This window comes from Crocuta crocuta, unplaced genomic scaffold, assembly GCF_008692635.1.
Source record: "Crocuta crocuta isolate KB4526 unplaced genomic scaffold, BGI_CrCroc_1.0 scaffold72, whole genome shotgun sequence".
Classification (NCBI taxonomy): domain Eukaryota; kingdom Metazoa; phylum Chordata; class Mammalia; order Carnivora; family Hyaenidae; genus Crocuta; species Crocuta crocuta.
Genome location: NW_027529427.1, coordinates 1,366,892 through 1,394,802, shown reverse-complemented (window position 1 = coordinate 1,394,802; position 27,911 = coordinate 1,366,892). Strand labels below are relative to the sequence as shown.

The following is a 27,911-nucleotide window of genomic DNA, read 5'->3' as shown; positions in this document are numbered from 1 at the left end:
GGTCCCTCGTCCGCGCCGGATCCAGGCCGCCGCGGTCTTACGCGCGCTCCGTAGCGTCCGGGACACGCCAGCCCCCGGGATGCGTTCTCAGCAACGACGCTGGTGGGCTTCTCGGCCCCCGCAGGCAGGGCCTGCGGGCTGCGGCGTCGGGCCGGGGGTAGCGCGGTCGCCGGACAGCATCCTGGAGCCCAGGAAATGCTTGCGGATGGACTAAGGGGTAAAGGGGTAAGGGAGCACGCAGCGGAGAAAACTCGAGACCAAACTCGAGTATAAACTTGTGCAAGGCCCCTTTGCTTATGGAATCTTCGTCAGCGGGGAGGGGACCTTGATACCAGCCCTGCCTCCCCACCAAGGCTGTTGCAGGGATCCCGGGAGATAACTTAGGTGAAAATGCGTTTTACACTGTGCAGTATGCAAAGGAGGCAAAAGAGGACTGTCGTTCAGCTCGCTTGACGATCTTCTGTCTTATCCTGAGAGGCCTACAGTATAGAATGTTATTCTCTGCCCCTCCCAGGATAACCCCCAGCCGGAGGGCTGAAAATGCCACCAGGAAGCCCACCTCCGCTTTTCTCTCCTCTTCCAGTCGCCTTATTCCTCTGGGAATTCTTGGATGTTTCATCCTCTGGCCTAGGATACTTGTCTCAAACCGTTCTACTTTCTAGCGTATACAACAATATGAAAGCAAAGAATGTTTTCCATGAAATATTTGAATTGCTCAAAAAAAGACTGCATAGTCAAGATTGTAGCTTGAGGATATCATTTCACATTTAGATAGTAACATCTTTTATCTTCTGGCTAAATGGATGATACTTTAGTTAAACTATATCTATATAAAATTACATTATATCTACAATGTGCGAGGCACTGAGCTGAGCACTCTGCATGTGTTGTCACATTTAATTCTTCTAGCAATCCCGTGAGGTACCACCATTACAATACCTATTTTGTAGATGAGAAAACTATGACTTAGAGATACTGTGTCTACGTTCACATGATTAGTAAGTAGCAAAGTCAAGACTTACTTAAACTAACAATCCAAGTAATGCCAAAGACTTCTTTTTTTTCAAGTAATTTTTTACTCTGAGAGAGAGGGAGACAGCAAGAGTAGGAACACAGGAGGGGTAGAGAGGGAGGGAAAGAGAATCCCAAGCAGACTCTGTGCTGCCAGCGTGTGTGTGTGTGTGTGTGTGTGTGTACAGACACACACATAGTATCTTTTTCTTACAAAATACATATATTTTACAAAGCAAAAAATCCTTAAAGGAAGTAAAGCCCAATTGAGCCTTTCTCCCAATGCTTCCACTATATAGATATAAAGTTGTATTGTCCCCCTCTCTGAAATATTAACTCATCCTCCCACACACAGATAATTTGGCATCAAATGCTCTTGCTATGTGTTGGATGTTTTGTTATGTTTTATCAACCATTTTCAACATTTTTTTTTAAATTTTTATTTATTTCTAGGAGAGAGAGAGAGAGACAGCATGAACAAGGGAGGGTCAGAGAGAGAGGGAGACACAGACTCTGAAACAGGCTCCAGGCTCTGAGCTGTCAGTCAGCACAGAGCCCGACGCGGGGCTCGAACCCACGAACCGCGAGATCATGACCTAAGCGAAAGTCGGACGCTTAACCGACTAAGCCACCCAGGCGCCCCCAACATATTCTATGTATGTGGAATGGGGGGTCAGGGGTAGAGCAGTCGAAGTACTAAAAAATGGGAAAGCCAAGGAAGGATTAGACTCTCTTTTCCTGGAAATTTAGAAAAAAAGCTCAAAAAATTATTTGATGTATGCACGATATTTGCTGCAGCATTATTTACAACTGTAGGAAATTTGCATAAATAACCATAACAGGGTAACTGTTAAATAAACAATGGTACATCTGTATAATAGAATACCATTTACCTCTTAAAAGAGTAATTATATTTAACTCTGGAAGGCAGAATGAGTGAGGGGTTGATTTTCTTTTTTTATATCTCCTTTGCCATTTAGATATTTTGCAATAGGCATGTGTTATTTTAAAGAATCCATTTTTTCCCATATATCTGGATATCTTTCAGTGAGAAAATCATGTCTTAAAAGTTTGTATAATACAGTTATATAATTGCTCTTTAAAATATATACTTATGTGTACGTGTATATTTGAGTATGCACACATTCATGTGCACACACAGGTAGGTATATGCCAAAGATGTGAGCTTGAATTTAATTTACATCATTTCCTAGAATGAAACGAATGTAAAGAATTAGTGTTTGTATGGTTTTTGCTTATGTAATTTTTAAATTAAAAGAAAAAAACTGATAAATTAGCCTATGTTGTTTTGGTTTTTACCCTAGACAGGGTAAAGCATTTGCATTCATTCTTTGTATACTTCGCATTAAGGATGGTGATAGGGGTGAATAAAAATATAGTCACTTGGCTGGCTCAGTCAGTAAAGCATGGGACACTTGATCTTGAGGTGGTGAGTTGGAGCCCCACCTTGGCTGCAGCAGAGCTCACTAAAAAAATTATATATATATATGTATATATATATATACACATATACACACATAGCCACTAACACATGCAAGAAACCAAAATGTAAGGATCCATCCTTTTCTAAAATAGAACATGTAACATAATTCATGAACGTTAGTCTCCCTTGAGCAAAACGCTTCATCATATTGGTAGTTGATCTATCACACTACTGTTTTGGAAGCATTTATTAACTACCTAGGTATTACATGAAACACAGTGGATAGTAAGATTTATGTATCCAAATCCCAGCTTTGACGCTCAATAACTGTGAGCGCTTAAATCACTTAACTGTTCATTTTCCTCATCAACAAAATGGGGATAATATTCATACCTATTTCGCAGTGTTGTGAAAAAACTATGTGAGTTAATACATGCAATGCATTTAGTTAGGTGCATGAGGGAAGAAGAACCTGAAGATTGAATGAGACTTAAAAATCATGCCAACTAAATGCAATGTATATGGATAAATAGACATACCAATAAAATACAACATATGGACGTGGGGGGGGGGTTGTCCTGATTTGAACAAAGCAACTGGAAAAAATATGAAGTAACCAGTAACATTTCAATCTTGACTCTGGTGCTATCAAAGAGTTGTTGTTATATTAGATATGTTACTGATACTGTGTTTTTATTTAAGGATCTTTATCTTTCTTTTTTTATTAAATTTTATTTTTACATTTTTTATTTATTTTTGAGAGAGAGTGAAACAGCATGAGTGGGGAAGGGGCAGAGAGAGAGAGATACAGAATCTGAAACAGGCTCCAGGCTCTGAGCAAGTGTTCAGCACAGAGCCCGATGCAGGGCTCAAACCCACAAACTGTGAGATCATGACCTGAGCCGAAGTCGGCTATGCCACCCAGGTGCCCCAGGATCTTTATCTTTCAAAAGTGCATACTGCAGCATTTAATCATGAAATGCCTGAAATTTCCTTCCAAATAATCAAGGGAGAGAGGTACAGATGATAAAAGATTGACTATGTGTTGCTTATTACAGCATGTTTTTTAAGTTAGTTATTATTTTAAAAACTTTTCTTTTTAAATAATTTGCACTCCAAACATAGGGGGCTTAAGCCCACAACCGTAGATCAAGAGTCACGTGCTCCACCAACTCAGTCAGCCAGGCCACCCTGTATGGTTTAAAAATATATATATATACTATTCTCAGGGCTTCNCCCTGGAGCGGCAGCATGTGGACTCTTGAAATCAGAGTTGTGATTTCCAAATCCACGTTGGGTCTAGAGATACTTAAAAATAAAATCGTAAGTAAATAAATAATCACTATTCTTTCTACATTTGTATGTGTTTGAAATTTTCCGAAATATTTTTTTCAGTTTATTTATTTTGAGAGAGACAGAAACAGTGTGAGTGGGGAAGGAGAGGGAGAGAGAGAGAGAGAGAGAGAGAGAGAGAGGGAATCCCAAGCAGTCTCTATGCTGTCAGAGCAGAGCTCCATGCTGGCCTCCAACTCAAGAAACTGGGAGATCATGACATGAGCAGAAAACAAGAGTCTGATGCTTCATGCTTAAGGGATTGAGCCACCCAGGTGCTCTGTTCCAAAACTTTTTTTAAGAGGAGCCTGGCTGGCTCAGTCCCTAGATCATAGGACTCTTGATCTTGGAATACTGAGTTCAAGCCCCATATTGAGGGTAGAGTTTACTTTAAGATCATGTAAATATTTACTATTATTATATGCTTTGTATTTATAACACTGTATTATCTAATGTTTGCTGACACTTTTCAGATTACAGCGTTTCTGTTTACACTGTGTCTTTTATTATCATCCCTATTTTACAAACGAGGAGACTGAACCGGAGCCAAGACTACAAGGGTGTGGGATATCCGCCTCCAGTCTTCCAGTTTTCCAGGGGACCCGCTGGTAAAAGGTGGAGGCAGTAGCCCACAGCCACTAAACACAGGATTCTTGCTTCCTTCCTAGTGGGAAGCTTCCTAGATCTAGTGGGTAGGGAATACAGGAACATACAAACGATTCATTTGGCGATATTTATCAGACACAATCGGAGCTCACCTTGGCACATCAGAAAAATTCTAACTGCTATTTTGAAGGCTAATCTAGGGAGCATAGACTAGAACACAGCAGAGGAGATTAAATCATATAAAGGAGGGGCACTTGGGTGGCTCAGTCGATTAAGCGTTGGACTTAGGCTCAGGGCATGATCTCCAGGTTTGCGGGTTCGAGCCTTGCATCGGGCTCTGTGCTGACAGCTCGGAGCCTGGAGCCTGCTTTGGATTCTGTGTCTCCCTCCTCTCTGCTTCTCCCCCACTCATGCTCGGTCTCTGCCTCTCACAAATAAACATTAAAAAAAATTTTTTTTAAGTAAATCACATAAAGGAAAAATTCTCTCCATGCTACGCATTTCCTTCCCATAACTGTTTATTATTTTAAATTTTCGACGCTAACTTTATGCCCTCTACTAACCGGTTTATTCTCTTTAAAACTAAGGCTAGGACTACGGACGGGGATGAAAACCTGTGGGAAGCCAGGGTGGAAGGCCGGAGGACGTCACATCCCAGTTGTTCGGAGGCCCAGCCTCCCGGCAGCTCGGTTCCACCTTAAGAAGCGCAGGCCTCTCCCCCCGCCGAGCGGGCACTCGGCTCCTCCCACTCCCGTGTCGGCTCCGGCCAGGGAACGTGGGGAAGGGAGGGAAGACGCACCGAATGGAAAGCCTGGCGCCCGCGGCCGCAGGGTCTCTCCTTCCCCTCTGCTGGCCGCACGGCAGGAACGTGTAAAGCACCCGCCATTGGGTTTGGCTCCTTTCCGGAGGATTCAGGATGGGGGCGTGCCCGGCTGAAATTGGAAGGGGGACCGAGAGGAATATGGGCGGGGTGGGGCTCATCTCGGGGTGCGGTCGGAGCCGACAGATCCGAGGCGTTTGAGGACACAGCGTGCAGTGATCGTGGGTCGCGAACTGTGAGTCCACGAAATCCGAACGCACCTCTCCAAACCATTTCCAAAAGAGGGGGCAAGTTTTCCATTCTCCGCCCCAATCCCCCGTCTTCGTTTTAATTGATTGGGTTTAAGGTAGGCTGGGCCCAAGGGTGCTCGCTGATTGGCTAAGTAAGTAATCCATCAGGATGACGCGACCGAGGGGCGGCTCTCTGGGGAGGAAGTGGGGATTATTTTGGTACAGCCTACCGCAACTACTGATTGGCGGAGGCTTGCAGTGAGGCAAAACCGAAGCGCACAAACGTCCCCGAACGCGAGGGGCCCATTGGCCCTTCGCAGGGACCGTGTCTGGGGTGGGGCCGCAGGGCGGGCTGGACTCTTGTTATGGCACCGAAGGACCAAGTTGATTGAAACCCGGAAATGAGTTTGGGAGGGAACTAGAGGAAAGAGGGAAATCCGCGGCACCTCCGTTGCCCTCAGACGAGGTCATTTCCTGCATAGGATCGATAATTTCCTGTTTACTCGGAGAAGCCGGCGCTCACCCCGGCTTTCTGGAATACACATGATCATTAAATTCTTCTGCGCCTTTGGTCCCACGCTTCCCATTTACTTACAGTACCTAAAAGCATGGGGTTTAATCCTGCCTCTAGGGAAGGCCAGGGAAACTGAAGCTCTGGTAGAGAAAGCTGAGGACCGTCCCTGGATCACAGTATCCGAGCAGGTGGGTCCTAAAGGAAGCCTGCACAAAATAGGTGAAGAGAGTGGGCGCAGGTGAGGAGAACGGAACCGATTTGTCTGAAGAAAGAGACTTAATCATAGACGGAAGACTTGGATATTCATCCGTCTGATTTCTGGTAGTGTCAGATACGTGGTAGGTGATCTGAACCAAACAAAAATAAGACTTCTATAAAGTATGATACACAAATTCCGAAGATGCCAGACCTTTAGACTATGTGGGGTTATTAAAAGGGTGTCAATTTTATGAGTCTGAAAAAATGTTTCACACTTACCACCTGGGTTAATGCAGCCATACAATGAAAGGTAGATCTGCTTCGCAGACCTACCTGGGAAGCTTCCTACCTGTGAAAACGCTACCATGTTCCCCTTAAATCCCTGAGGACTTTTTTTTTTTTTAATGTCTATTTAGTTTTGAGAGAGACCCAGAGGGAGACACAGAATCCGAAGCAGGCTCCAAGCTCTGATCTATCAGCACAGAGCTGGGCGTGGGGCTCGAACCCACTGACTGGGAGATCATGACCTGAGCTGAAGCTGGGCGTTTAACTGACTGAGGCACCCAGGCGCCCCAAACCTCTGAGGATTTAAAATTTGCAAGTAGATTTCTCCTTAACCTACATTCCTAGAAACAGTGAAAAAGGTACATGGAATTAGTAAAGTGATGTCCTCTACATCCAATAAATGGAAAATCTGAGATTCGAGGGTAGGAAGAATTTACTGTTTGAGAGTGTTGAGAGATCAACATCTACACTAGAAGTTACGGAGTCGCTTGCTTTGCAGCAAGATTATAATAGCAAGAGTTCATCAATGCCTTAACATGAGCTACAAACTGTGCTCTGAAATTGAGGAAACAATGCAAAAACTTACCAAAAGTGTTAAACTATTCCTACTGCAGGACTTTGCAGAGGCTATCGGTCAAGATTCAAGTACTTTCTATTTATCCAGAATGATTCCATCTTCTTATGATTTTCTAGAATCTTCTAGGCCAGATAGTTTATGAGAGAGTATATCATACTGGCTTTTGAGTATAACTATGGCAATAATTTAGAAATAAGGGAAGGAACAGGAATCAGCTATATTTGCATTAATAAGAGTACCATGGGAAAATTATTTCTAAGCTGCAAATAATTCTAGCATAATAGGGTATATATTGCCTATACAAAAGGAGGTAGCAGGGGAGGAGACATTAAGAAAATTTCCAAGAATTATATTTATGAAAAAAAATTATATTTATGAGATAAAAGTGCATTTTTCCCTAATAATGTTATCTGAATTATGTGGAAACATACACATTACTTTGAGGTTAATAATTCATACAGTTAGAACACTTTGCTTTTGATGATGTCCAATAAATCAAAGCAGAAATTGTCTCTGAGGGAAAATGGAGCCTAGCGTGGAGTCTAAGGAAGGGAAAAAACAAAACAAAACAAAAGTGAAAACTGGCATTGTTCCTGATCAAAGATCCAAGCCCGCTAGCACGTGAAGATAAACCAGTGACATCTTGATTGGTGAGAATAGAAGACCGAGTCAGATAGAATCTGAGGACCTAGGAAAATCTTTAACCTCCTGGAGCATAACTGCTCCCAGCCTCCCCAGCTGCCTGCCTTGAGAAACACGATAATCTTGTTGCTTTCCATGGAGGTCCAAGGAATGGCTACAAAGCTTGGAAAAACAAAAAACCACCAGCTTATGCTGCACTTGGAATTTATGGAAAGAAGAGGAAGAGGGAAGGCAGAAGTATAGGAGAGGCTGGTAGAGGAAGGGACAAAGTACTTACTATTGCTTAGATGTTTGATCTGTCAGGGTCGGCTACAATAAAAACAGAAACCACTTTATTTTAAACAGAAGAGGCCTTCATACAGGAACATGGGTACTTACCACGTTGTTGGAAGGACTTAAAAGGAGCAGGGCCTCTGCTGTATCCCAGAAATGGCTTCAAAAACAAGACTACTGAGTGCACCTGAGTGGCTCAGTGGGTTAAGTGTCTGACTCTTGATTTCGACTCAGGTGGTGAGCTCACGTTTTGGTTCGTGGGTTGGAGCACCACACCAGGATTCTCTCTCTCTCTCTGTGTCTCTCTCTCTGTCCCTCCAACCCCCCTCAAATAAACTTAAAAGCCAAAACAAAAACAAGACTACTAGATTCACTCACCAGGGAACCTTCAGAAAGGGGAGGAATCAAGACTGTTGCTGAAACTATTGGGTTCAAGAACATAGTGCCTTGGTTATGATCCAGGAATCAGGAAGCTGCTATTGCTGACACTGCCATGGAGCGTGGGAATGGATGCTGGAGTGCTACTGCAGAAGAGCCATGCCAGCCAGCAGCACCAACCAAAGCAGCCAGGAGATGGCCCCTGCCTCGCTTCCGCTTCTCAAGCCTCTTGTGTGTGCAAATCATTGATAGATCGAAACTTAACAACTAGAACCCTAGCTGCAAGAAAATCTAGGAAATGGAGGTTTTGGTTTCCCAGCCTCTGTAAATACAGGGAAGTATATAAAGAGAGAGAATGGGGGTCAGCCATATCTATCACAAAGATACATGTACCTACATTAATTTTTTTTTTTTTTTTAATTTTAGAAAGAGCACCAGGGGCACCTGGATGGCTCGGTCAGTTGAGGGTCTGACTTCAGCTCAGGTCATGAACTCACAGTTCTGTGAGTTTGAGCCCCACATCGGGCTTGGGGAGCCTGCTTTGAATTCTCTGTGTCCCTCTCTCTCTGCCCCTCTCCTGGTCTCTCTCGCTCAAAAATAAATGTAAAAAGAGAGTGCATGAGATAGGGGTCAGAGGGAAAGGAGAGAATCTTAAGCAGGCTCCACGTGGGGCTCCTCCCTGGTGGGGGCTCCATGCAGGGCTCCACTCTGCTTGTTCCCCTGACCCTGGGATCATGACCTGAGCCAATTCCTAGACTCAGACACTCAACCAACAGAGCCACCCAGGGACCCCTCTCCATTTAAAAAATATCATTGGTAAGGTGTCTGTGGCTGGCTCAGGGGAGCATGCAACTCTAGATCTTGGTGTCATGAGTTTGAGCCTCACGTTGGGTGTAGAGATTACTTAAGTAAAAAACTGTGAAGGAAAAAAAAAAGTGCTTGTTAACGAATAGAATGAAAGGATTCTGAGCCAGAAACAGGAAAAGAATGAAGCAAAGTCTGATTCACACTTTTTTAATTTTGTAAACCAATAGGGATATAATGGGTTTATAATGGCAGAGACCTTTTTGTATAGTGACATAAAGACATTACCAATTATTTTCTACCATAACCATCATTTCATAAGAGAATTAACGTTTTTAATTTAAAAAATGTTAAAAAAAATTTTTTCCAAAAAAAAAAAATTACCCTGTTTCTTCCTTTCCCGAGAAACATTTTGTTTCAGTGTGGCTGGTCTATGAAACCACCAATAAGGTCACTGCCATTGCAGGGGAGAAACTAAGCTTCTTGTCCAGTCTGTTGAAGACTTGCCAAATAGCCTTAGGGTGTCTGGGTGGCTCAGTCAGTTAAGCATCCAACTCTTGCTTTTGGCTCAGGTCATGATCTCACGGTTCATGAGATCCAGTCCCAAGCTGGGCTCTATGCTGACAGCACAGAGTCTGCTTGGGATTCTCTCTCTTTCTCTCCCTCTCTCTGCCCCTCCCCCCTCAAAATAAATAAACCTTTTTTTTTTTAAGTTAAATAAAAGACTTAGAGAAGATGTGGAAGAAACAGTTTCTAAAAGGAACATATTCCAGGAAAATATTGTTAATTAAAAAGGCATTAGNTGGGGGGAGGAGGGATGGGCATGGAGAAGGACACTTGTGGGGATGAGCACTGAGTGTTATGTGGAAACTAATTTGACAATAAACTATTTGTAAAAAAAAATAAAAAAAATAAAAAAATAAAAAGGCATTAGACTAATGGAATCCTTAGTTCTCTTACAGTTCTAAAAGTCCATTATTCAACTTTTTTCTGGACTCCATTACTAACTCTCTACCTGGACTTCAGCTTGTAGGCTCTACTAATGCCAACTCATCCCCTTCCGTGACCTAGATTTAATAAAGAAAAGCACAAACTTTTTTTTCCCATGATATTCTTTTTGTTCAAAAGCTACCAATCATCAATAAAATGTAATCTAGGGACGCCTGGGTGGCTCAGTCAGTTAAGCGTCTGACTTCAGCTCAGGTCATGATCTTGAGGTTCATGAGTTTGAGCCCAGCATCAGGTTCTGTGCTGACAGCTCAGATCCTGGAGCCCACTTCAGATTCTGTGTCTCCCCCTCTCTCTGCCCCTCCCCCGCTCATGCTCTGTCTCTCTGTCTCTCTCTCTCTCTCTCAGAAATATATAACCATTTAAAAAATTTTTTAAATGTAATCCAAACTATCCAGCTTGGCATTCAAGGCCTTCCTCAACCTTATCCTAATCCCTACTTGATCCATAATTCCCTAACCCTCAAAGAAGAACTGGTATCACATGAATAGGTGCCTTTTTACTCTTTTCCCTCATTTTATTTCAGCTAACATTCATTGAGCTTACTGAGCATCTTCCATGTGTTAGAAACTGTGTTAGAAACTTCAAGTTTAATGATGAGTCAGGCTTAGCCCCTGTTGGGGTGACCACCTGTCCCAGGTTGCCCAGGAGTATCCTGGGAAACCCCTTAGTCCTGGGATAACTGAGACGGTTGATCACCCTCGCCCTGTCCACAAGAAATCATGAGGATCCTAAGACCCTCTCTCAGACACTCTGCCTAGATGCATATTCTTTTCCCCAACTTTCTTCCAGAGTAATTATTTTGGATTCCCCTAACAATTAGCATAGTATCAAAGACTATGCCTAAGTGGGGTGCCTGGTTGGCTCAGCTGGTTGGGCGTCCGACTTTGGCTTGGGTCATGATCTCACAGTTCATGGGTTCAAGCCCTGTGTAGGGCTCTGTTGTGCTAACAGCTAGCTCAGAGCCTGGAAACTGCTTCGGATTCTGTGTCTCCCTCTCTCTCTGACCTTCCTCTACTCATGCTGTCTCTGTCTCTCACAGATAAATAAAACATTAAAAAATTAAAAGAAAAAAAACTATGCCTAAGCAAGGACTTTTATCTTTGTACCACCGCCTAGAGTACGACCTCCTGGAAGGCAGAGACCTCTTTCCAGGATTCCACAGTGCCTACTAGTGCCTTTAGTGATTATAAAAGGGATGCTTGCTGAATTGTACAGAGAAGTGGGACAAATGAATTTGTCAGGCTTTTTTGTTCTTTATTAACAGCAGCAGCCATTTTTTTTTTTTTTTAGTGTTTTATTTTTGAGAGACAGAAGGATCATGCACGCTAGTGGGGGGAGGGCAGAGAGAAGGGTACAGAGGATCCAAAGCGGGCTCTGTGCTGACAGCAGAGAGCCCGATGTGGGTTTCGAATTTACAAACCTTGAGATCAGGACAGGAGCCAAGTCAGAATGCGCAAACTAAGCCACCCAGGTGCCCCAGGCTTTTTTCGTTCTTAATTGAAAACTTTTAAAAGGAAAGCACATAAGAAAACAATTTTTACTGGATGGTTGTTTTTATAAAGTTAACAGCACACACACCAAGTGACAGAACAGACTCCAGAAGCCCTTCCAGTCAAAATCCCTAAAGGGTAGCCACGATCTGGATTTATGATACCATAGATTAGTTTTGCTGTTTTTGACCTTTATATAAATAGAATCGTTGCATACATTCTTTGCACCCTGATTTCTTTTACTTTGTGAGACTCATCCACAGGGCCGTATGTCACTATAGTACATTTGCTCTCACGGCTCTATCATACTCATTGAGTGACTATATCACCGTGTATTTATCCCTTCTTCTCTCAAAGACATCTGGATTATTTCCAGTTTTGAAGCCATTACGAATACTGCTGAGATGAACATTTTGGTACCTGTTTTTTTGGTGAACGTGTATATATGCATTTCTGTTGAAATACCTTGGAATGGAACTGTTGGGCCATAGAGAAGGCCTATGTTCTGTGTTAACAAATACTGCTAAAGAGTTTCCCCGAGTGATCGCACCCATTTATCAGTGCACACCCCGGTTAACAGTCTCTGAGTTCGCGATTCCTCGTACCCTCTTCCACGACTGACATTCCCTCGGGCTTTCCTTTTCCTCCGCCTTCATTGTAACCATTCTGGCGGGTGGGCCGTGGACTCTCAAGCAGTTTTAATTTGCAGTTAGTTCCCTGAGGACCCACCGGCTGCACACTTTCCCACGTGTTGGTGTTCACAGGGACAGTCTCTTCTGAGAAGCGGAGTGTAGATCTTTAAAAACAACAACACCGAACCCCCCAAAACAACCTTGTCACTGCAGGCCTCCTTACTAAAGGCCAAGCCACCCCGGGGCGGGGAGGGGGGGGGGAAGCTCCAAAAACTTAGGTTGGGGGAAGAACAGTCTCTAAAAACACATTTGTCTTCCGTCCCTTGGCCCCTCCCCTGCCCTGGAGGGCACCAAGAAAGGATACCGCTCCTAATCCCCAAACTCTGAAGAGTCCCTTCTGGAGGCGGATGGACAGACAGGTGGACTTGCCACCAGAAGACAGCTAACGGGGCCGGAAGAGTCCCAGGAATTGTCCCCCGCACCCCGCAGCCCGCCACTGCCCGGGCTCGCACTCAGGCCCGCCCCGCGGGGATATCTGGGGGCACCATCTCCGGGGCGAGGGGGCGGCGAGGGCGACGGGTATCTCTTAAGGCAGAAATGTTAACACCCTCTTAACGGCGACATTAAGGGTGATGGGGCCCAGCACCGTTTCCCCGTAAAGGGTCTCCAGCTGCCCCCCTCCAGAGACGCCGCGGGAGGGGCGGTGCGGGGGGCCCGGCCGGTCAGTTGGTGCGGAGGTGAGCTGGGGGGCCGCGGCGCGCGAGGCAGGGGCTCGGGCCGGACCCCGCGCAGCCCGCGGGGGGGAGCCTGCGTCTTCCTTCCGGCGGGAGCCGGATAGACCGCATCAACGGAAATGTCCAGAAAGAACCCCTAAGCATTTGGTAGCAGCGCGGGGGTCCTAACGGCTGCTCGGGCGGAAGGCGGTGGCGCCGTCACTGCCANCCTTGGGACCAGCGGAGAAGCGCGGGGGGCCTGGCGATGGGCGGTTGAGCCCAGCCGAGGGGCCCAACCGCAGCTGCGGGTCCGAGCGGTGGGCGCGCTGCGCTGCCCCAGTGGCCGGCAGGTGGGAGGACCGGCCCGCGAGCCGGGACCGGGTGAAGGTGGGTGGCGACCCAGAGTTGGGGTGGGCTGAAAGGGGAGGGGTCCCTGCGGCGCTGCAGGAACTAGCAAGTCGTCTCAGAGCAGTGGAAGGAAGATGATTTCCTGAGCACCTATTATGTCCCAGTCCCTGCTCTTAAGTGCTAGGGATCCCACAGTGAACTAGGTTGACAATGGCCCTGGGCTCCTGGAGCTTATATTCTAACGAAGGGACGAACAAAAAGACACATAGAGACGATAAATCTTATGAAGAAAATGCACAGTAAGAAATGGGGAGGGGACTGGAGTAGTAACCTGGTCGCTGAGACGCTGAGACGCTGAGACGGGGTGGTATGTCATGTCGGAGGAAGGAGATGGGGAGGGACTGGGAAGTCTTTTCCCAGGAAGTGCCTTTTGGCCAGAGACCTGAAAGCAGTGAGCAAGTCACAGCCACGAAGGATGACTCAGGCAGAGGGAACTCTGTTGACCTTGAAAGATGTCTACCAGGAGTTTAACTGCTATGCAGATGAGATTAGCTTTGTAGGTTTTTGCAAGACAAAATCTGGAATTTTCTTAGAAAATGACAGGTCATCCATTCATTTAGCATTTTATTCCTTAGGTGTGAGAGAAGGGGGGTAAGGCCTGGTGCCCTTTGCAATACACTCTTAATAATTTTGTCCCAATGGAATGCGTAGACTAAATTTTGAACTTCCGTTTGTTTTCAAGAAGAGTTCACCTGAATTAATTTCACAAGTAACCGAGTAGCACCTCACTTTTTAAAGAAAAGTGTGTTTACTTGAGTTAAAAGAGTCACGGGCTGTTTATGTTTCTGGGTTGGTTCCCACTTCCTCCCCACCATGCCCACCCCCCAAAAGAGACAAGTAGCAGACAGAGGGAAGGGAGAGAGATGAGGCTGGGGTAAGAAGTCTGAATAGCAAAATGGAAAGAAGTAATGAGGCCATGGAAGAGTCAAAGGAACCATCTGTCCTGATGCTCTGCCTCCTAAACTCAGGAAACACTGGTGCTTCAACACCCAACATCCCAGCCAATCCCCACAATGGTTCATCCAGCAAAGGAGAGGAAGGAACAGACTCAGACATGACTCCACTACAGCTCACTGGAGCAGTTTAGGCCACAGGTGGCTCATTTCAAACATTTTACATTAAATGGCAAAAATAAGCCACGTTAAATCATGGAATTTTGTAACAGCAAGATTACCTAACCCCTGCTTATTTTGCTGATGGAGAAACTGGTAGTTGGTGTCAGAGCAAGGACTCCAAATGTAGAGGTTCCATTTTTGCCATACCCAGCTCTGTCCCTTTTCTTTCCCTGGAACCCTTCACTTGATAAAATTCTTCCTGCTGGCTGCTAAAGGAGAGGAAAGAGCTTTGTTGAAGACCCCAGAATGGAGTTCATCTAAGACATCATTAGAATTATGTGAGGTTTCAGTTTCTTCCGCAGCTATTTATTGCTATGCCCATTGGCCAATGGGCCAAGTCATGCTTTAGCTCTCAAGGAGTTTTAAGTAGATATAGCGAATAAATAACTAGCCAATTACAATTACAGGAAGCAGTACCTTGAAGAGGAATTGGAGGCAGAGTCGATTCTTAGGATAGCAGAGGGATGGAGAGCAACAAAGGAGATGTGAGTATTAAGAACCTGTATCAGATTCGTCTCAGACCATTTTGTCATGGTGATGTTAATACCGATCGTCTTCCTAAACTTGCGTTGTCTTGATCATGTATGATATGCCTAAATGGTGACTTGGTCCATTCCCACATTCTCTCTGTTCACAATTAATTAGTATTTGCCGTTGGTGGTGGTTTGTACTTTGATGTTACCAAGAATACTAAGAAAGACAAAGTATCCACTTTAGCACTGTAATGGCAAATGGGCCTTGGGAAAATTACACAGAACCAGTCATGGAGGAATGTCCTTGAAAAGAGCCGTGGCTGCGTAGGTGTGAAGAGTAATATCGAGTAATATATGAAGCCACAATAATAAGAACTATTATAGAGCAGATTCTAAACTGTAACTGAATCCTGTTAGTTGCAAAGCATCGTGATACAAATCCCCATAAAGGCATTAAAGTAATGTTTGACCCTTTGGAATGAGATGGGAATAGGGAAGACATCAGTTGGTGGCTAACATTACATACTGCCTGAAGTGAGTGGTTTACCACGTGTGATCACACCTAGGAGGACTTTAAATAAGGTTGCTTCTGGGAATTCTTTGGTACCCTGAATGGCTGGTACCATTTCAACCTGCCACATTTTCTCCTGACCTTTTTAATAGTTGTGCTCAGGGAAGCAAGGCTGGGAAGCAATCCCTCCTCCTTAGCATACTTTCCAAATGATGAACATTTCATAGTAGACTTATTTTTTTAACATTTATTTTTGAGAGACTGCATGAGTGGGGGAGGGGCAGAGAGAGAGGGACACACAGAATGTGAAGCAGGCTCCAGGCTCTGAGCTGTCAGCACAGAGCCCGATGCAGGGCTCGAACTCATGGACCACGAGATCATGATCTGAGCCGAAGTCGGACACTTAACCAACTGAGCCACCCAGGCACCCCAAGATGAACATTTTGGAAAATTCTCAAACTCAACACATTTTAAAAGATGATGCATTTACATGACAATTGTTAAGACTATCTTTTTAGTTTATTTTTCTTTATTTTGAGAGAAAGAGAGAGAGAGCAAGGAGAGGGGCAGAGAAAGAGGGAGACAGAATCCCAAATAAGCTCTGTGCTGACAGACAGTCCAACGCGGGGCTCGAACCTGCGAGATCATGACCTGAGCCAAAGTCGGTCACCCAACCACCCAGGCGCCCCTAGGTTTACCAATTTATTAAAGAATATGATAAAAGATACAGCAGAACAGTCAGATGAAAAGATACATAGGGCCGGTCTGGGAGGTTCCCAAGGGTAGGAGCTTCTGTCCCCCTGGAGTTGGGATGAGTCGCCCTCCCAGTGTGCATGTGTTCACCCACCCAAAAGCTCTCTGAACCCCCCACTATTTAGATTGGATGGAGCAGCCTCATGCAGGTGTGATCAGTTATTAACTCCCTTTCTAGCCCCTCTCCCTGCTCTGGAGGATGAGGGGGTAGGGCTGAAAATCCCAAGCTTTTAACCATGCCTTGATCTTTCTGGTGACCAGCCCCCATCCAGGAATCCACTTATCAGTCTAAGGAGTCACCTCAGTAGAACAAAACGTGTTCCTCCTGCTCTCATCACTTAGGAATTTATGAGGGTTTTAGGAACTCTGTGTCAGGGACGGGGTCAAAGACAAATACTAAAAGCATAGATGCTTGTAATGTTCTTATCACTTAGGAAATCACAAGGGTTTAAGGAACCCTGTGCCAGGAACTGGGCATATAAAAAAATCTTAAGTAGAGGCGCCTGCATGGCTCAGTCCGTTAAGCATCCGACTTCAGCTCAGGTCATGATCTCACAGTTCGTGGGTTCAAACCCCACGTCAGGCTCTGTGCTGACAGCTCAGAGCCTGGAGCCTGTTTCGGATTCTGTGTCTCTCTCTCTCTGACCCTCCCCTGCTCACGCTGTCTCTCTCTCTCTCTCAAAAATAAATAAAGCATTAAAAATTAAAAAAAAAAAGAAAATCTTAAGGGGAACTTAACTATTATTTAAATACGTTGATTTGTGAGGCAGAGGTTATTATCGGAATCCAAGGCTTAAGATCTAGAGAGAAGTTTTCAAGGTCACACAACTAGACAGCTAGAGCTGACCTATGATCGGTATCTTTATATCGTAGCCCTCTTTCTTTCCTTTTGTTTTACATTGTTCTAGTGGACGGATCAAGAGGTTCAGAATTCAGAAGCAAATAGGAGAAACCAATCACAGTGTTAAAAAGATAACCTACATTATTATTCCCCATTGGATGTTAGTGTAAGTTCAAGAGGAGATCAGGAAGGAACATAGAGTTAGGAAAAACTAAACCTAGGGGTGCCTGGGTGGCTCAGTCCATTGAGTAACCGTCTCTTGATTTCGGCTCAGTTCATGATCTCATGGGTTCATGAGTTCGAGCCCCACACTGGGCTCTGTGCTGACAGAGCAAGAGCCTGCTTGGGATTCTCTGTCACTCCCTTTCTCTCTGTTCCTCCCCCGATTGTGTGCGTCCTCTCTCTCTCTCTCAAAATAAGTAAATAAACTTAAAAAAAAAACAAACCTAAATCTAAAGACTGTCAAACATGTTTGTCCTCTAGCCCTGTGTAACTCATCAGCTTGCTAGGTTAGGGAGTACCATGGAGGTATGGAGGTACACAAACATCACTTATACAAATTATGGTGGGAATCAGATACATAGTTCTTTTATTGAAGTATTGAATAATAATCTATGGAATAATAAATAATAAGTAGGATTGCTTTTCTGGAAAATGTAATCATTCCCTATGATTCACTTATGCATTATATATTTCAAATAGTACCTGGGATAGGTACTCTTAGTGCCAAGGACGACCCTCATGTCCCTTATATTCTGGCAAAGGAAGCAATACAGTCTCTTTTTTTTTAATGTTTATTTTAAGAGAGAGAGAGAATGCAAGCAGGGGAGGGACAGAGAGAGAGAGGGAGAGGGAGAATCCCAAGCAGGCTCCTTGCCCTCAGCACAGAGCCTGATGTAGGGCCCAATCGTCAGACACTTAACCAACTGAGTCACCCAGGGGCCCTGGAAGTGATACATTCTATGAGGAAGAATAAATCAAAGGCGCCTGGGTGGCTCAGTTTGGTTAAGTGTCAGACTTCAGCTCAGGTCATGATTTTGCGGTTTGTGAGTGTGAGCCCCAAGTGGGGCTGGGTGCTGACAGCTCAGAGCCTGGAGCTGCTTCACATTCTGTGTCTCCCTCTCTCTCTGCCCCTCCCCTGCTCATGCTCTGTATCTCTCTCTCTCAGTAATAGATATGCATTAAAAAACTTTTACAAAGAAAAAAGAAAAGGTGAAGGCGCAGATGTTGGAATAGGAGGGTAAGGTTGTGTACCCTAAGTAATGTGGTCAGGGAAGGCCTGTCCAAGGTGAATTTGAGGGGAAACCAAAACCACAATAAGGAGTGAGCCATGAGAAGATCTGAAGAAAGTTGCTTCAAAAAAAATTTTTTTAATGTTTTATTTATTTCTGAGAGAGAGAGAGAGAGAGAGAGGCAGTGTGAGCAGGGGGGGGGGAGAGAGGGAGACACAGAATCCAAAGCAAGCTCCAGGCTCTCAGAGCCCAACGTGGGGCTTGAACTCATGGACCACGAGATCATGACCTGAGCCAAAGTTGGCCACTTAACTGACTGAGCCACCCAGGCGCCCCTGAAGAAAGTGCTTCAGATAGAGGGAAGATGAGGTGTAAAGGCGCTGGAGTATAAAGGCTTAGCAGACTGGAACAGGGGTCCGTAAAGCTTTCTGTAAAGAGCCAGATAGCAAATATTTTAGGCTTTGTACCCCTCCTGTCTCTGTTACAACTATTCAACTCTGCTGTCATATGTTAAAGCAGCCAGAGACATTCTATAAACAAACATGGCATGGGTGTGTCATAATGGGATTTTATTTGTTTTTTTAAATCTTATAAAAAAAATTTTTTTTTTAAATATTTTATTTATTTCCAGGAGAGAGAGACAGCGTGAGCAGGGGAGGGTCAGAGAGGGAGTCACAGACTCTGAAACAGGCTCCAGGCCCTGAGCTGGCAGTCAGCACAGAGCCCGACGCGGGGCTCGAACCCATGAACCGCGAGATCATGACCTAAGCGAAAGTCGGACGCTTAACCGACTAAGCCACCCAGGTGCCCCTTAAAAAATTTTTTAATGTTTATTTATTTTGAGAGAGACAGAGCATGAGTGGGGGAGGGGCAGAATGAGAGAGAGAGAGAGAAAGGGCGACACAGAATCTGAAGTGGCCTCCAGGCTCTGAGCTGTCAGCAGGGAGCCCCCTTGATGACGGGGCTCAAACTTACGAACTGTGAGATCATGACCTAAGGCGAAGCTGGACACTCTACCAACTGAGTCACTCAGGTGCCCCAAGCAAGAATTTTGTTTTCAGTGTTTATCTATTTATTTGGAGAGAGAGAGAGCATGAGCTGGGGAGGGGCAGAGAGAGTGAGAGAGAGAGAATCCCAAGCAGTCTCCATGCTGAGCGTGGAACCCACTGCGGGGGTCGATCTCCCAACCTTGAGACCATGACCTGAGCTGAAGTCAAGAGCCAGATGCTTAACTGACTGAACCACCCAGGCGCCCCAAAGAGGCAAGAATTTCTTAAATGAACATCTTGATACCCATCTCCGTGCTTAAGAAATAGAATCATACATTTAGTGTAAGAGTCTCCTCTAGCTTCTTTCCATGCCAGAAGTCTCCGTGTTTCTGAATTTTTGTCTTTATCTAAGGGAATGTCTTATTAAGAGATATTATGGATATAGTAGAAAGGGAAATTTTGTTGACATAAGGCAAATACTTTCAGGTCAGACTTCTTGAGGAAGGGAAGAGGGAAGGGGACCCAGTTCTCTAAGTTGGGGGGGGGCTGGCCTTACCACATGGGGGCAGGAGACACATCCATTTCAACTGGAGGGCTGTTTAGTGTGTGGATTCTGACAGTCAAGCTGGTGGACTTGGTAGTGAAGTAGGAAGATGAGGAATATCTCTTCTCCGGTTTTCAATGAAACGAGAAATGAAATTGTCATTTGAAGAGCAAGGAAAAGGTGTGAACTTATCTTCTGGGAGAATAGGGAGTGAACTGGTTTCAGAAATTAAAGCTTCGCGGGGCTCCTGGGTGGGTTAAGCGTCCAGTCTGGATTTTGGCTCAGGTCGTGATCTCATGGTTTGTGAGTTTGAGCCCGGAATCTGGCTCTGCGCCAGCGATGCGGAGCCTGCTTGGGATTCTCTCTGTCTCTCCACCCCTCCCCTACTCATTCTCTCTCTCTCCTTCAAAATAAATAAACTTTAAAAGAAAGAAAGAAAGAAAGAAAGAAAGAAAGCTTTGCAGAGCAGTGCTGAGAGCCCACTTGAGATCATCACCTAATCTAAATGAATCCACTCAGCATGACTGTGGATTTTTACCCCTAGCCGTTTGTTTAGTTAGTGAGTGCAAGGCAAACAGAGTAAGTAGAGTTAGAATCAACCAAGGGCTGGGCTCTTACTAAGGAATACAAGGGGAGGGAAGAGGTGCCAGAGTTGTAAGTTGTGCAGAGGAGCCTGTAGAGCAATGAATGAATGGATTTAAGTTGTGGGGTGTCAGGAGTGAGAACAGAAGAAGAGTGATCAGCAATGAAAACTTGATGGGGTCGCTGGCTTAGAGATCCTACTTGTATTGAATTGTTGCAGAGGAGGTGATGGTTGGTGTGAGATGCAAGAAAGAGCGGTTTTGGAAGGAATACCTCTATCATTAATGGCCAGGCCTGGAGCGTCCCCGTGGGAGTAAGTGACGGAGGCGGGCTGGAGAACAAGATGCCTGGAAATGAGTGGACGAGGAACCGAGAGGCCAGCACATTGTTTCCAGGGATGACAGAGCACCTAGGAATGATGACGGTTGGGCTGGCGTAACCAAGAGAATGAATCAGGTTTTAGAATTTCCAGGGAATGAGGGGAAGTAAGCCAGGAGATCAGCAGATGATTACGGTATCCTGATGGCATGTACCTCAAAGGATCTGAGTCCCGAGGAGCTAGAAGATGAGAAATAGTTTGGAACAGACACTGTGGAGTTCCGTTAAGAGTGAGGAATGAAATGCCGACCCAGTCCGTAGTTCTTTGACAGGGAGGAACTCTGACTTGGAAGTTCAGAAAGGGGATCGTGGAAGAAATGGCATTTACTGGGGACTTTGAAAGCTGAAAAGAATTTTGCGAGAAATAGTTTTGAAAAGGTATTTCCAGCCAGAGAAAATGCTGTCAGGAAAGAAGAGGGAGTTAACATCGTCTGTTCCGCCCACGACCCGGCCTTCTGGCCCAGTGTTAATAGCGGCAGATTGTCCAGAGGCCACTAGGTGGCAGTACAGCTCCTTGAGGATGTACAGCCCTCCCTGGGACCTGGGCTTTTGTGAGGGCCGGAAATGAAAATCTAGCCTGGGCTTAGCTGAGGGCATTGGTGTATTGGTGTATTTAATAAGGCCTGAAAGTGTTGTCATGGTCTTAGCATTAAAGGGGCAAAGCCCTCAAGAGAAGAGAATAAACTTGAGAGCATTCAGGCAAAGGATCAGGAAGATGAAAGGCAAAGGTCTGATGTGTAAGAAGTAAAGGCCGCACTTTCTTACAACCATACACAAAAATAAACTCAATGAATGAAAGACTTGAATGTGGGAACCGAAGCAGTGAAAACTCCTACAGGAGAGCATGGGCAGTCATCTCTCTCTCTCTTTTTTTATTTTTTTTTATTTTTTTTTATTTTTTTAAATGTTTATTTCTGAAAGAGAAAGAAGAGACAGAGTGCGATCTGGGAAGGGGCAGAGAGAGGGAGGGAAACACAGAATCCGAAGCAGGCTCCAGGCTCTGAGCTGTCAGCACAGAGCCCGATGTGGGGCTTGAACCCACAAACTTTAAGACCACGACCTAAGCCGAAGTCAGACTCTTAACCAACAGCCTTGTAGGCGCCCCAATNACAAACTTTAAGACCACGACCTGAGCCGAAGTCAGACTCTTAACCAACAGCCTTGTAGGTGCCCCAGGAGTCATCTCTTTGACATCAATCAGCCTTAGCCACATTTTCCTACATCCATCTCCTCCGTCAAGGGGAACAAAAACAAAAATAAGCTATCAGGACTACACCCAAATAAAAAGATTTGCACAGAGAAGAAAATCATGAGAAGGCCACCTACTGAATGGGAGAAGATATTTGCAAATGAAGATGAGGTGTATATATACAATGAAATATTAGGCATAAAAAGGAAAGAGATCTTGGCATTTGCAAAAACACGGATTGACCTCGTGGGTGTTACGCTAAGTGAAATAAGTCAGACAGAGAAGCAAATACCATATGATTTCACTTATATGTGGAATTTAAAACACAAATGAACAAACACACAAACAAAGCGAAAGTGAACCCTTAGAGACAGAAAACACACTTTTGGGTGCCAGAAGGGAGGAGAGCAAAATGGGTGAAGAGGAGCGGGAGAGACGGGCTTCCAGGGATGGAGTGAATACATCATGGGGATCAGCAGTATAAAAACAGTGTCCTGTGGTGACAGAGGGTCACCTCCCTTCCTGTGGGGGGTGGAGCTTGGCATACAGACTTGTGGTATCACTTTGTTGTACACCTGAAACTAATGTAACACTTAAAAAAAGTGAAGTCAAGTCCAAAAGAAGGAACTACAGAGAAAGGAAGAGACTTGCAGACCTGTGGTTACAGCGGGGGGCGGGTAGTGGCCCCCAGAGCAATGCTGAAAGACAGAAGCAGTGATCTCCTCCTCTGAAAATTTTTTTTTACTTCTTTACTCACAAATTGGAATAATTTTGAAAACCTGGATACCCTTCTGACACATTTTTAAGTTAACATCTAAGAAAATGTTTCAGTGTTTCCATAGCTTCCAGGGGTTAATTTTTCTGCTGTCTAGTACATGAAATCCGTGCCTTCGTGGCCATTGCTGGACTTTCCAGTACCTTTGTGCAAATTCAGAAACGAATTCCCTATGGGGGAAAAGCAGGATAGGCAGGTTTTCTAGGGATGGTGCCTTCGGGCAAAGAAAAAAGGCTCATCTCCTTTTGGCCAAGGAGCGTCGCCTGGCCTCTACTTACCCTAGGAAACGGCACCACCAGGCTTCACCCTCCACTGCCCCCTCAGCCACGTAGCCATACACACGGGCCTTGTAGATTTTGTCTGTGTGTAAAAACCTTTGTAGCAGTACAGACTAAATGGCAAAGCCAGAAAGCCCTTTCACGCTGACTTTCTGTCAGAAAAAGTCTTAAGTTGTTTTATTTCAAATTAAAATGCTAACTGATAGCCCTGTGTCCACCATCTTTCCAAGGCAGACAGGGGCTGTGGGACTCTGCTTCGGGTTTCTTTACCAGTTGCTGCTTCTGAAACGTTAGCACACTGAAGAGTCACTTGGAAGACTTGTTAATAGGAATTTCGTGGTCCCGCCCTTCTGACTCGGCAGGTCTGTTGGAGGAGGCAAACAGTTGCTTGTCTGCCACACTCCCAGGAGATGCCGATGTTGTCCATCCATGGGTGATCCCACTTTGCGTAACCCTGGATGAAATAAGGCTGCTGTCAGAGTTCCTGTCCACGCCATACTGACTGTCACAGCGCTGTCGCTGAGGAGCGATTCACTCTCAGATTTTGCCTGTTGCACCACTGTAAAATTTAAGATAAGTTAGAGATCAGCTTTCCTTTTGCAGAGTAGCTGAAAGTAGTGAAAAGTGGGAAAGAAAAAAGAACAAACCTTTTTTTTTTCAGTTTATTTACTTATTTTGAGAGAGACAGAGCCCGTGTGTGAGCAGGGGAGGGGCATAAAGAGAGGGAGAGAAAGACTAGAAACCAGGCTCCACACTTTCAGTGCAGAGCCCAACATGAGGCTCGAACCCATGAACCGTGAGCTCATGACCTGAGCCAAAGTCAGATGCTGAACAGACTGAGTCACCCAGGCGCACCAAACTAGGCACATTCTTTTTTTTTTTTTTTTAATGTTTAGTAACTTTTTAAAAAGAGAGAGACAGAGTGTGAGCAGGGGAGGGGCAGAGAGAGAGGGAGACACAGAATCTGAAGCAGGCTCCAGGCTCTGAGCTGTCAGCACAGAGCCCAACGCGGGGCTTGAACTCACGAACCGTGAGATCATGACCTGAGCCAAAATCTGAGGCTTAACCGACCACGAGCCACCCAGGCGCCCCACTAGGCACACATTCTTAAGGCAAGCAGTTTTATGAAAGAAAACGCATGAAAGTTGGAGATCTGGAAAAATATTTCATCAAAAATGGGTTAGAAGGGAAGGAAGGGACGTGTAGGTGGTGCCTAGGGGTTTTTAAGGTGGTGAAGCTATGCTATATGATGCTGCAGGGAGATACAAGTCATCATACATTTGTCCAAATGCCAAGAGTAAACCCTAACATGAACTGTGGACATGGAGGGATAATGATGAGCCAGTATAGGTCCATCAACTGTAACAAATGTAACATTCTGGTGAGGGATGTTGATAATGAATCTTGAAACAAACAAAAACCAACAACAAAAATCACAAAACCCTGTCATCTGAAAATAAATAAGAACTGCAATTGACATACGCATCTTAAAAGGGTGTAACCCATCTTGGATTATCTGATGTCCAGAGTGGGACTCCAGGGGTTACCCCTGGACGTGAGTAAGTCATTTTTCTGAGCAAAAGACATTCTGATTTCGGACGTTCCCTACAAAGAGAAGGGCCTCTGAGGCAAGTCCGCCTGCAGGATGAACTGTCCACTGAGCTCCGGTTCAAGGGACCTTCACTTCCAGGACTTTGGGGAACTCGGTGCCAGCAGCTCCGAACTTTACAGTTTCCAGAGAACTTTAATATGTGTTGCGTAATCCTCCCAGGAACTCGATGACTAGCACCCATGCTGCAGAACTAAACCGGAAAGCACAAATCAGCCAAGGCATACGGGTCTGTAACAGGCCTTTTCACTTTTCCACAATAAATTCTTTCGAACATCTGAAGCTGCAGAGTATAAAATGAATTCTTTGTCATCCTGGATGCTATTGTATGCTTAACACATACCGATTTATGACTTTTTCGATATCCACCCGCGGATTTCCTTTGATCATTATGTTTCATTCAATACTAAGTATTTTTTCCTCTTTCTCACTTCTGTAGCTGAGGTAGATGGACGGGAGAGAATGGACCAGAAGGATGGTGGGTGACTGGGACACTCTACACATGTACTCCACACAGATCATTGAAAATTAATAGTATCATATTCCTCAGCCTACGGAGAAGGCACAAAGGGCTTCTACTTATTGATAATTACCACTTTATCTGATTTAATCCTCTTGACAGTGTTTGAGATGGAACAGAACTTTAGCGTCCTGGTTAGGGCTGCCAGATAAAATAGTTTTTAGGTGTAGGTATGTCTCAAACATTGCATGGGTGCATGAATACTATCAAAAGTATTCATCATTCATTTGAAATTCAAATGTAATGGCATTCTGTTTGTTTGGTTTTTGCTATATCTGGCAGCTTCCTGTTGCTGTTATCCCTCATATTTAGAATGAATTACTTTTCTTCAGAAAACACACTGCACCACATTGTACCACTTAAACACACTGCCTGGCTAATAAAGGCGTATCTCAGGGACATTGCAGGTTCTGTTCCAGACCAGCACAATAAAACATACCACAGTAAACTCAGTCAGATGAATTTTATGGCTTCCCAGTGCATTTGAGAGTTATATGTACACTATACTGTAGTCTGTTAAGTGTGCACTAGCATCATGTCTAAAAAAATAAAAAACAATGTACCTATCTTAATTAAAAAATACTAGGGGATTTCTAGGTGGTTCTGTTGTCAAGCATCCAACTCTTTGAGCTCAGGTGATGATCTCACAGTTCATGAGTTCAAGCCCCACGCAGGGCTGACAGGCAGAGCCTGCTTGGGATTCTCACTCTCCTTCTCTCTCTGCCCTTCCCCTGCTTGTGCACTCTTGCTCACTCTCTCAAATATAAATAAACATTTTTTAAAAAACACTGTAGGGGCGCCTGGCTGGCTCAGTTGCTTACGTGTCCACATCGTGATTTTGGCCTCAGATCATGATCCCTGGGTCACTGGATTGAGCCCTGCATTCGGCATTCGGCTCTTCACTGAGCATGGAGCCTGCTTGAGATTCTCTCTCTCTCTCTCTCTCTGCTCCTTCCCCCTCCCCAAGTAAATTTTAAGAAAAATATTTTTGAAATACTTTATTGCTTAGAAGTGCTAACCATCATCTGAGCTTTTTGCTGGTGGAGGGTGTTGCCTTGATGTTGATGACTAATGACTGATCAGGGTGGTGGCTAAAGAATGGGGTGGTTCTGGCAGTTTCTTTTTTTTTTTAATTTTTAAAAAATAAGTTGTAGGCCCAGTGTGGGGCTTGAACTGAAGACCCCCAGATCAAGAGTTGCATGCCCAGGGCTCGTGGTGGCTCAGTCAGTTAAGCGTCTGACTCTTGTCTTCAGCTCAAATCATGATCTCAGTGTTTGTGAGATCGAGCCCCACATCATTCCCTGTGCTGCCAGTATGGAGTCTGCCTGGGATTGTTTCTACGTCTCTCTCTGCCCCTCCACTGCTAGATCTCTCTCTCTCTCTCTCCTCTCTCTCTCTCTTTCTTCTTTCTCTCAAGATAAATAAATTCACTTGGAAGAAAAAAAAAAAAGAGTTGCATGCTCTACCATGAACCAGCCAGGCACCCCGCGGCAGTTTCTGCAAACAAAGCAGTGAGGTTTACCCACTGATCGATGCCTCCGTTCACAAGTGACTTCTCGAGAGTGTGTGACACTGTGCGGTCACACTTCACCCACAGGACAACTTCTTTCAACGTTGGAGCCTGTCCTCTCACACCCTGTGCTGCTCTAGCAGCTCAGATACACGGAAAATTCGAAGTCGGTTGTGGTCGTTTCAACGACCTCCACGGCGTCTCCACCAGCAGCAGCTTCCATCTCCAGAAAGCACTTTCCTTGCTCATCCGTGAAAGGCGACCCTCACCTGTCCCAGGTTCCCCACGAGGTTCCAGCAGGTCGGTCACACCTGCAGGCTCCGCTCTGACTGTGGCTCCTCGCTGTTCCTACTAGGACTGCGGGCCCGTCTCCACTGAGGCCTTGAACTTCTCAAGGTCATCCGAGAGCCATCCAGACTCCTGTTCGTGTTGATGCTTTGACCTCTTCCCACAAGTCCCGGGTGTTCCTCGGGGCCTCTGAAACGGTAAATCCCTTCCAGAAGGCTTTCGATTTACTTTGCCAAGATCCATCAGGGGAATCGCTGTCCAGCTAGAGCCTCACAAAAGGTAGTTCTTAAATAGTAACACTCGACGTAGACTTGTCTGATCCACGCACCGCGGCCTGGACGTCGTATTCGCAGGCCTGACGACAGCCTGCGTCTCGTGGGACATCTCCGTCACAGCTCCTGGGTGGCCGCGTGCGTTGTCGGTGAGCAGTCCTGGTTGGAAAGAAGTCTTCTCTTCTGAGTGGCGGGTCTCAGCGGCGCGTCAAATATCTGCAAGCGTGTTGTAAACAGAGGTGCTGTGGTCCAGGCTCTGCGGTTCCGTCCAGCGCAGGCGGAGCGGAGTCAGCGTAGTGCTTGAGGGCCTGGCACCTTCAGAGTGTGAGTGAGCCCCGGCTTCGCCTCGTCACCAGCTGCATTGCCCCCTGCGAGAGTCGGCCTGTCCTCGGAAACTTGGGAGCCAGGCACCGACTTCTCCTCTGTCACTACGAAAGCCCTAGAGGGGATCTTCTCTCAGCAGAAGGCTGGCTGTCTATACTGAAGGTCGTTGTATAGTGTGGCCACCGTCATGAATTACCTGGGCTGGATCTTCTGGGTGACCTGCCGCAGCTCCTACATCCGTGCTTGCTGCTTCGCCTTGCACTTTCCTGTTATAGAGATGACTTCTTCCCTGAAACCCCAGGACCCAACCTCTGCCAGTGAGACTTTTCTTCTGCAGCCTCCTCGCCTCTCTCAGCTTCA

General features: G+C 45.4%; 2 protein-coding genes and 1 long non-coding RNA gene across 3 annotated transcripts in view; 1 reads left to right on the top strand and 2 right to left on the bottom strand.

The window, feature by feature from the left end:
• Nucleotides 1-27,911, bottom strand: part of FOXJ2 (forkhead box J2) — a 69,685-nt gene that overhangs the window by 20,461 nt on the left and 21,313 nt on the right. The gene's annotated exons all lie outside the window — the stretch shown is intronic.
• On the bottom strand, nt 7,531-13,092 carry LOC144227413 (uncharacterized). The gene is made up of 5 exons (XM_077759014.1): nt 13,031-13,092; nt 12,894-12,989; nt 12,221-12,411; nt 7,937-7,968; nt 7,531-7,559 (listed from the first exon to the last, which is right to left on the bottom strand). The coding sequence occupies exons 1-4, from the start codon at nt 13,090-13,092 to the stop codon at nt 7,943-7,945; spliced, it is 375 nt and encodes a 124-aa protein (XP_077615140.1). The 3' UTR covers nt 7,531-7,559; nt 7,937-7,942.
• The window catches only part of LOC144227451 (uncharacterized), a 69,320-nt gene continuing 54,623 nt past the window's right edge, over nt 13,215-27,911 (top strand). The window contains exons 1-2 of the long non-coding RNA XR_013333931.1: nt 13,215-13,347; nt 14,891-14,968. This is a non-coding gene — a long non-coding RNA (uncharacterized LOC144227451). The remainder of the gene's footprint in view (nt 13,348-14,890; nt 14,969-27,911) is intronic.

Bases quoted from the DNA above. Each gene is read 5' to 3' on its own strand.
- LOC144227413 (XM_077759014.1), bottom strand. From the start codon at position 13,092: ATGCGGTCTATCCGGCTCCCGCCGGAAGGAAGACGCAGGCTCCCCCCC. The intron at 12,990-13,030 runs GTCCGGCCCGAG...GCGGCCCCCCAG, and splicing joins CCCCCCGCGGGCTGCGCGGG to CTCACCTCCGCACCAACTGA. The intron at 12,412-12,893 runs GTGCTGGGCCCC...TTGTTTTTAAAG, and splicing joins AGACCCTTTACGGGGAAACG to ATCTACACTCCGCTTCTCAG.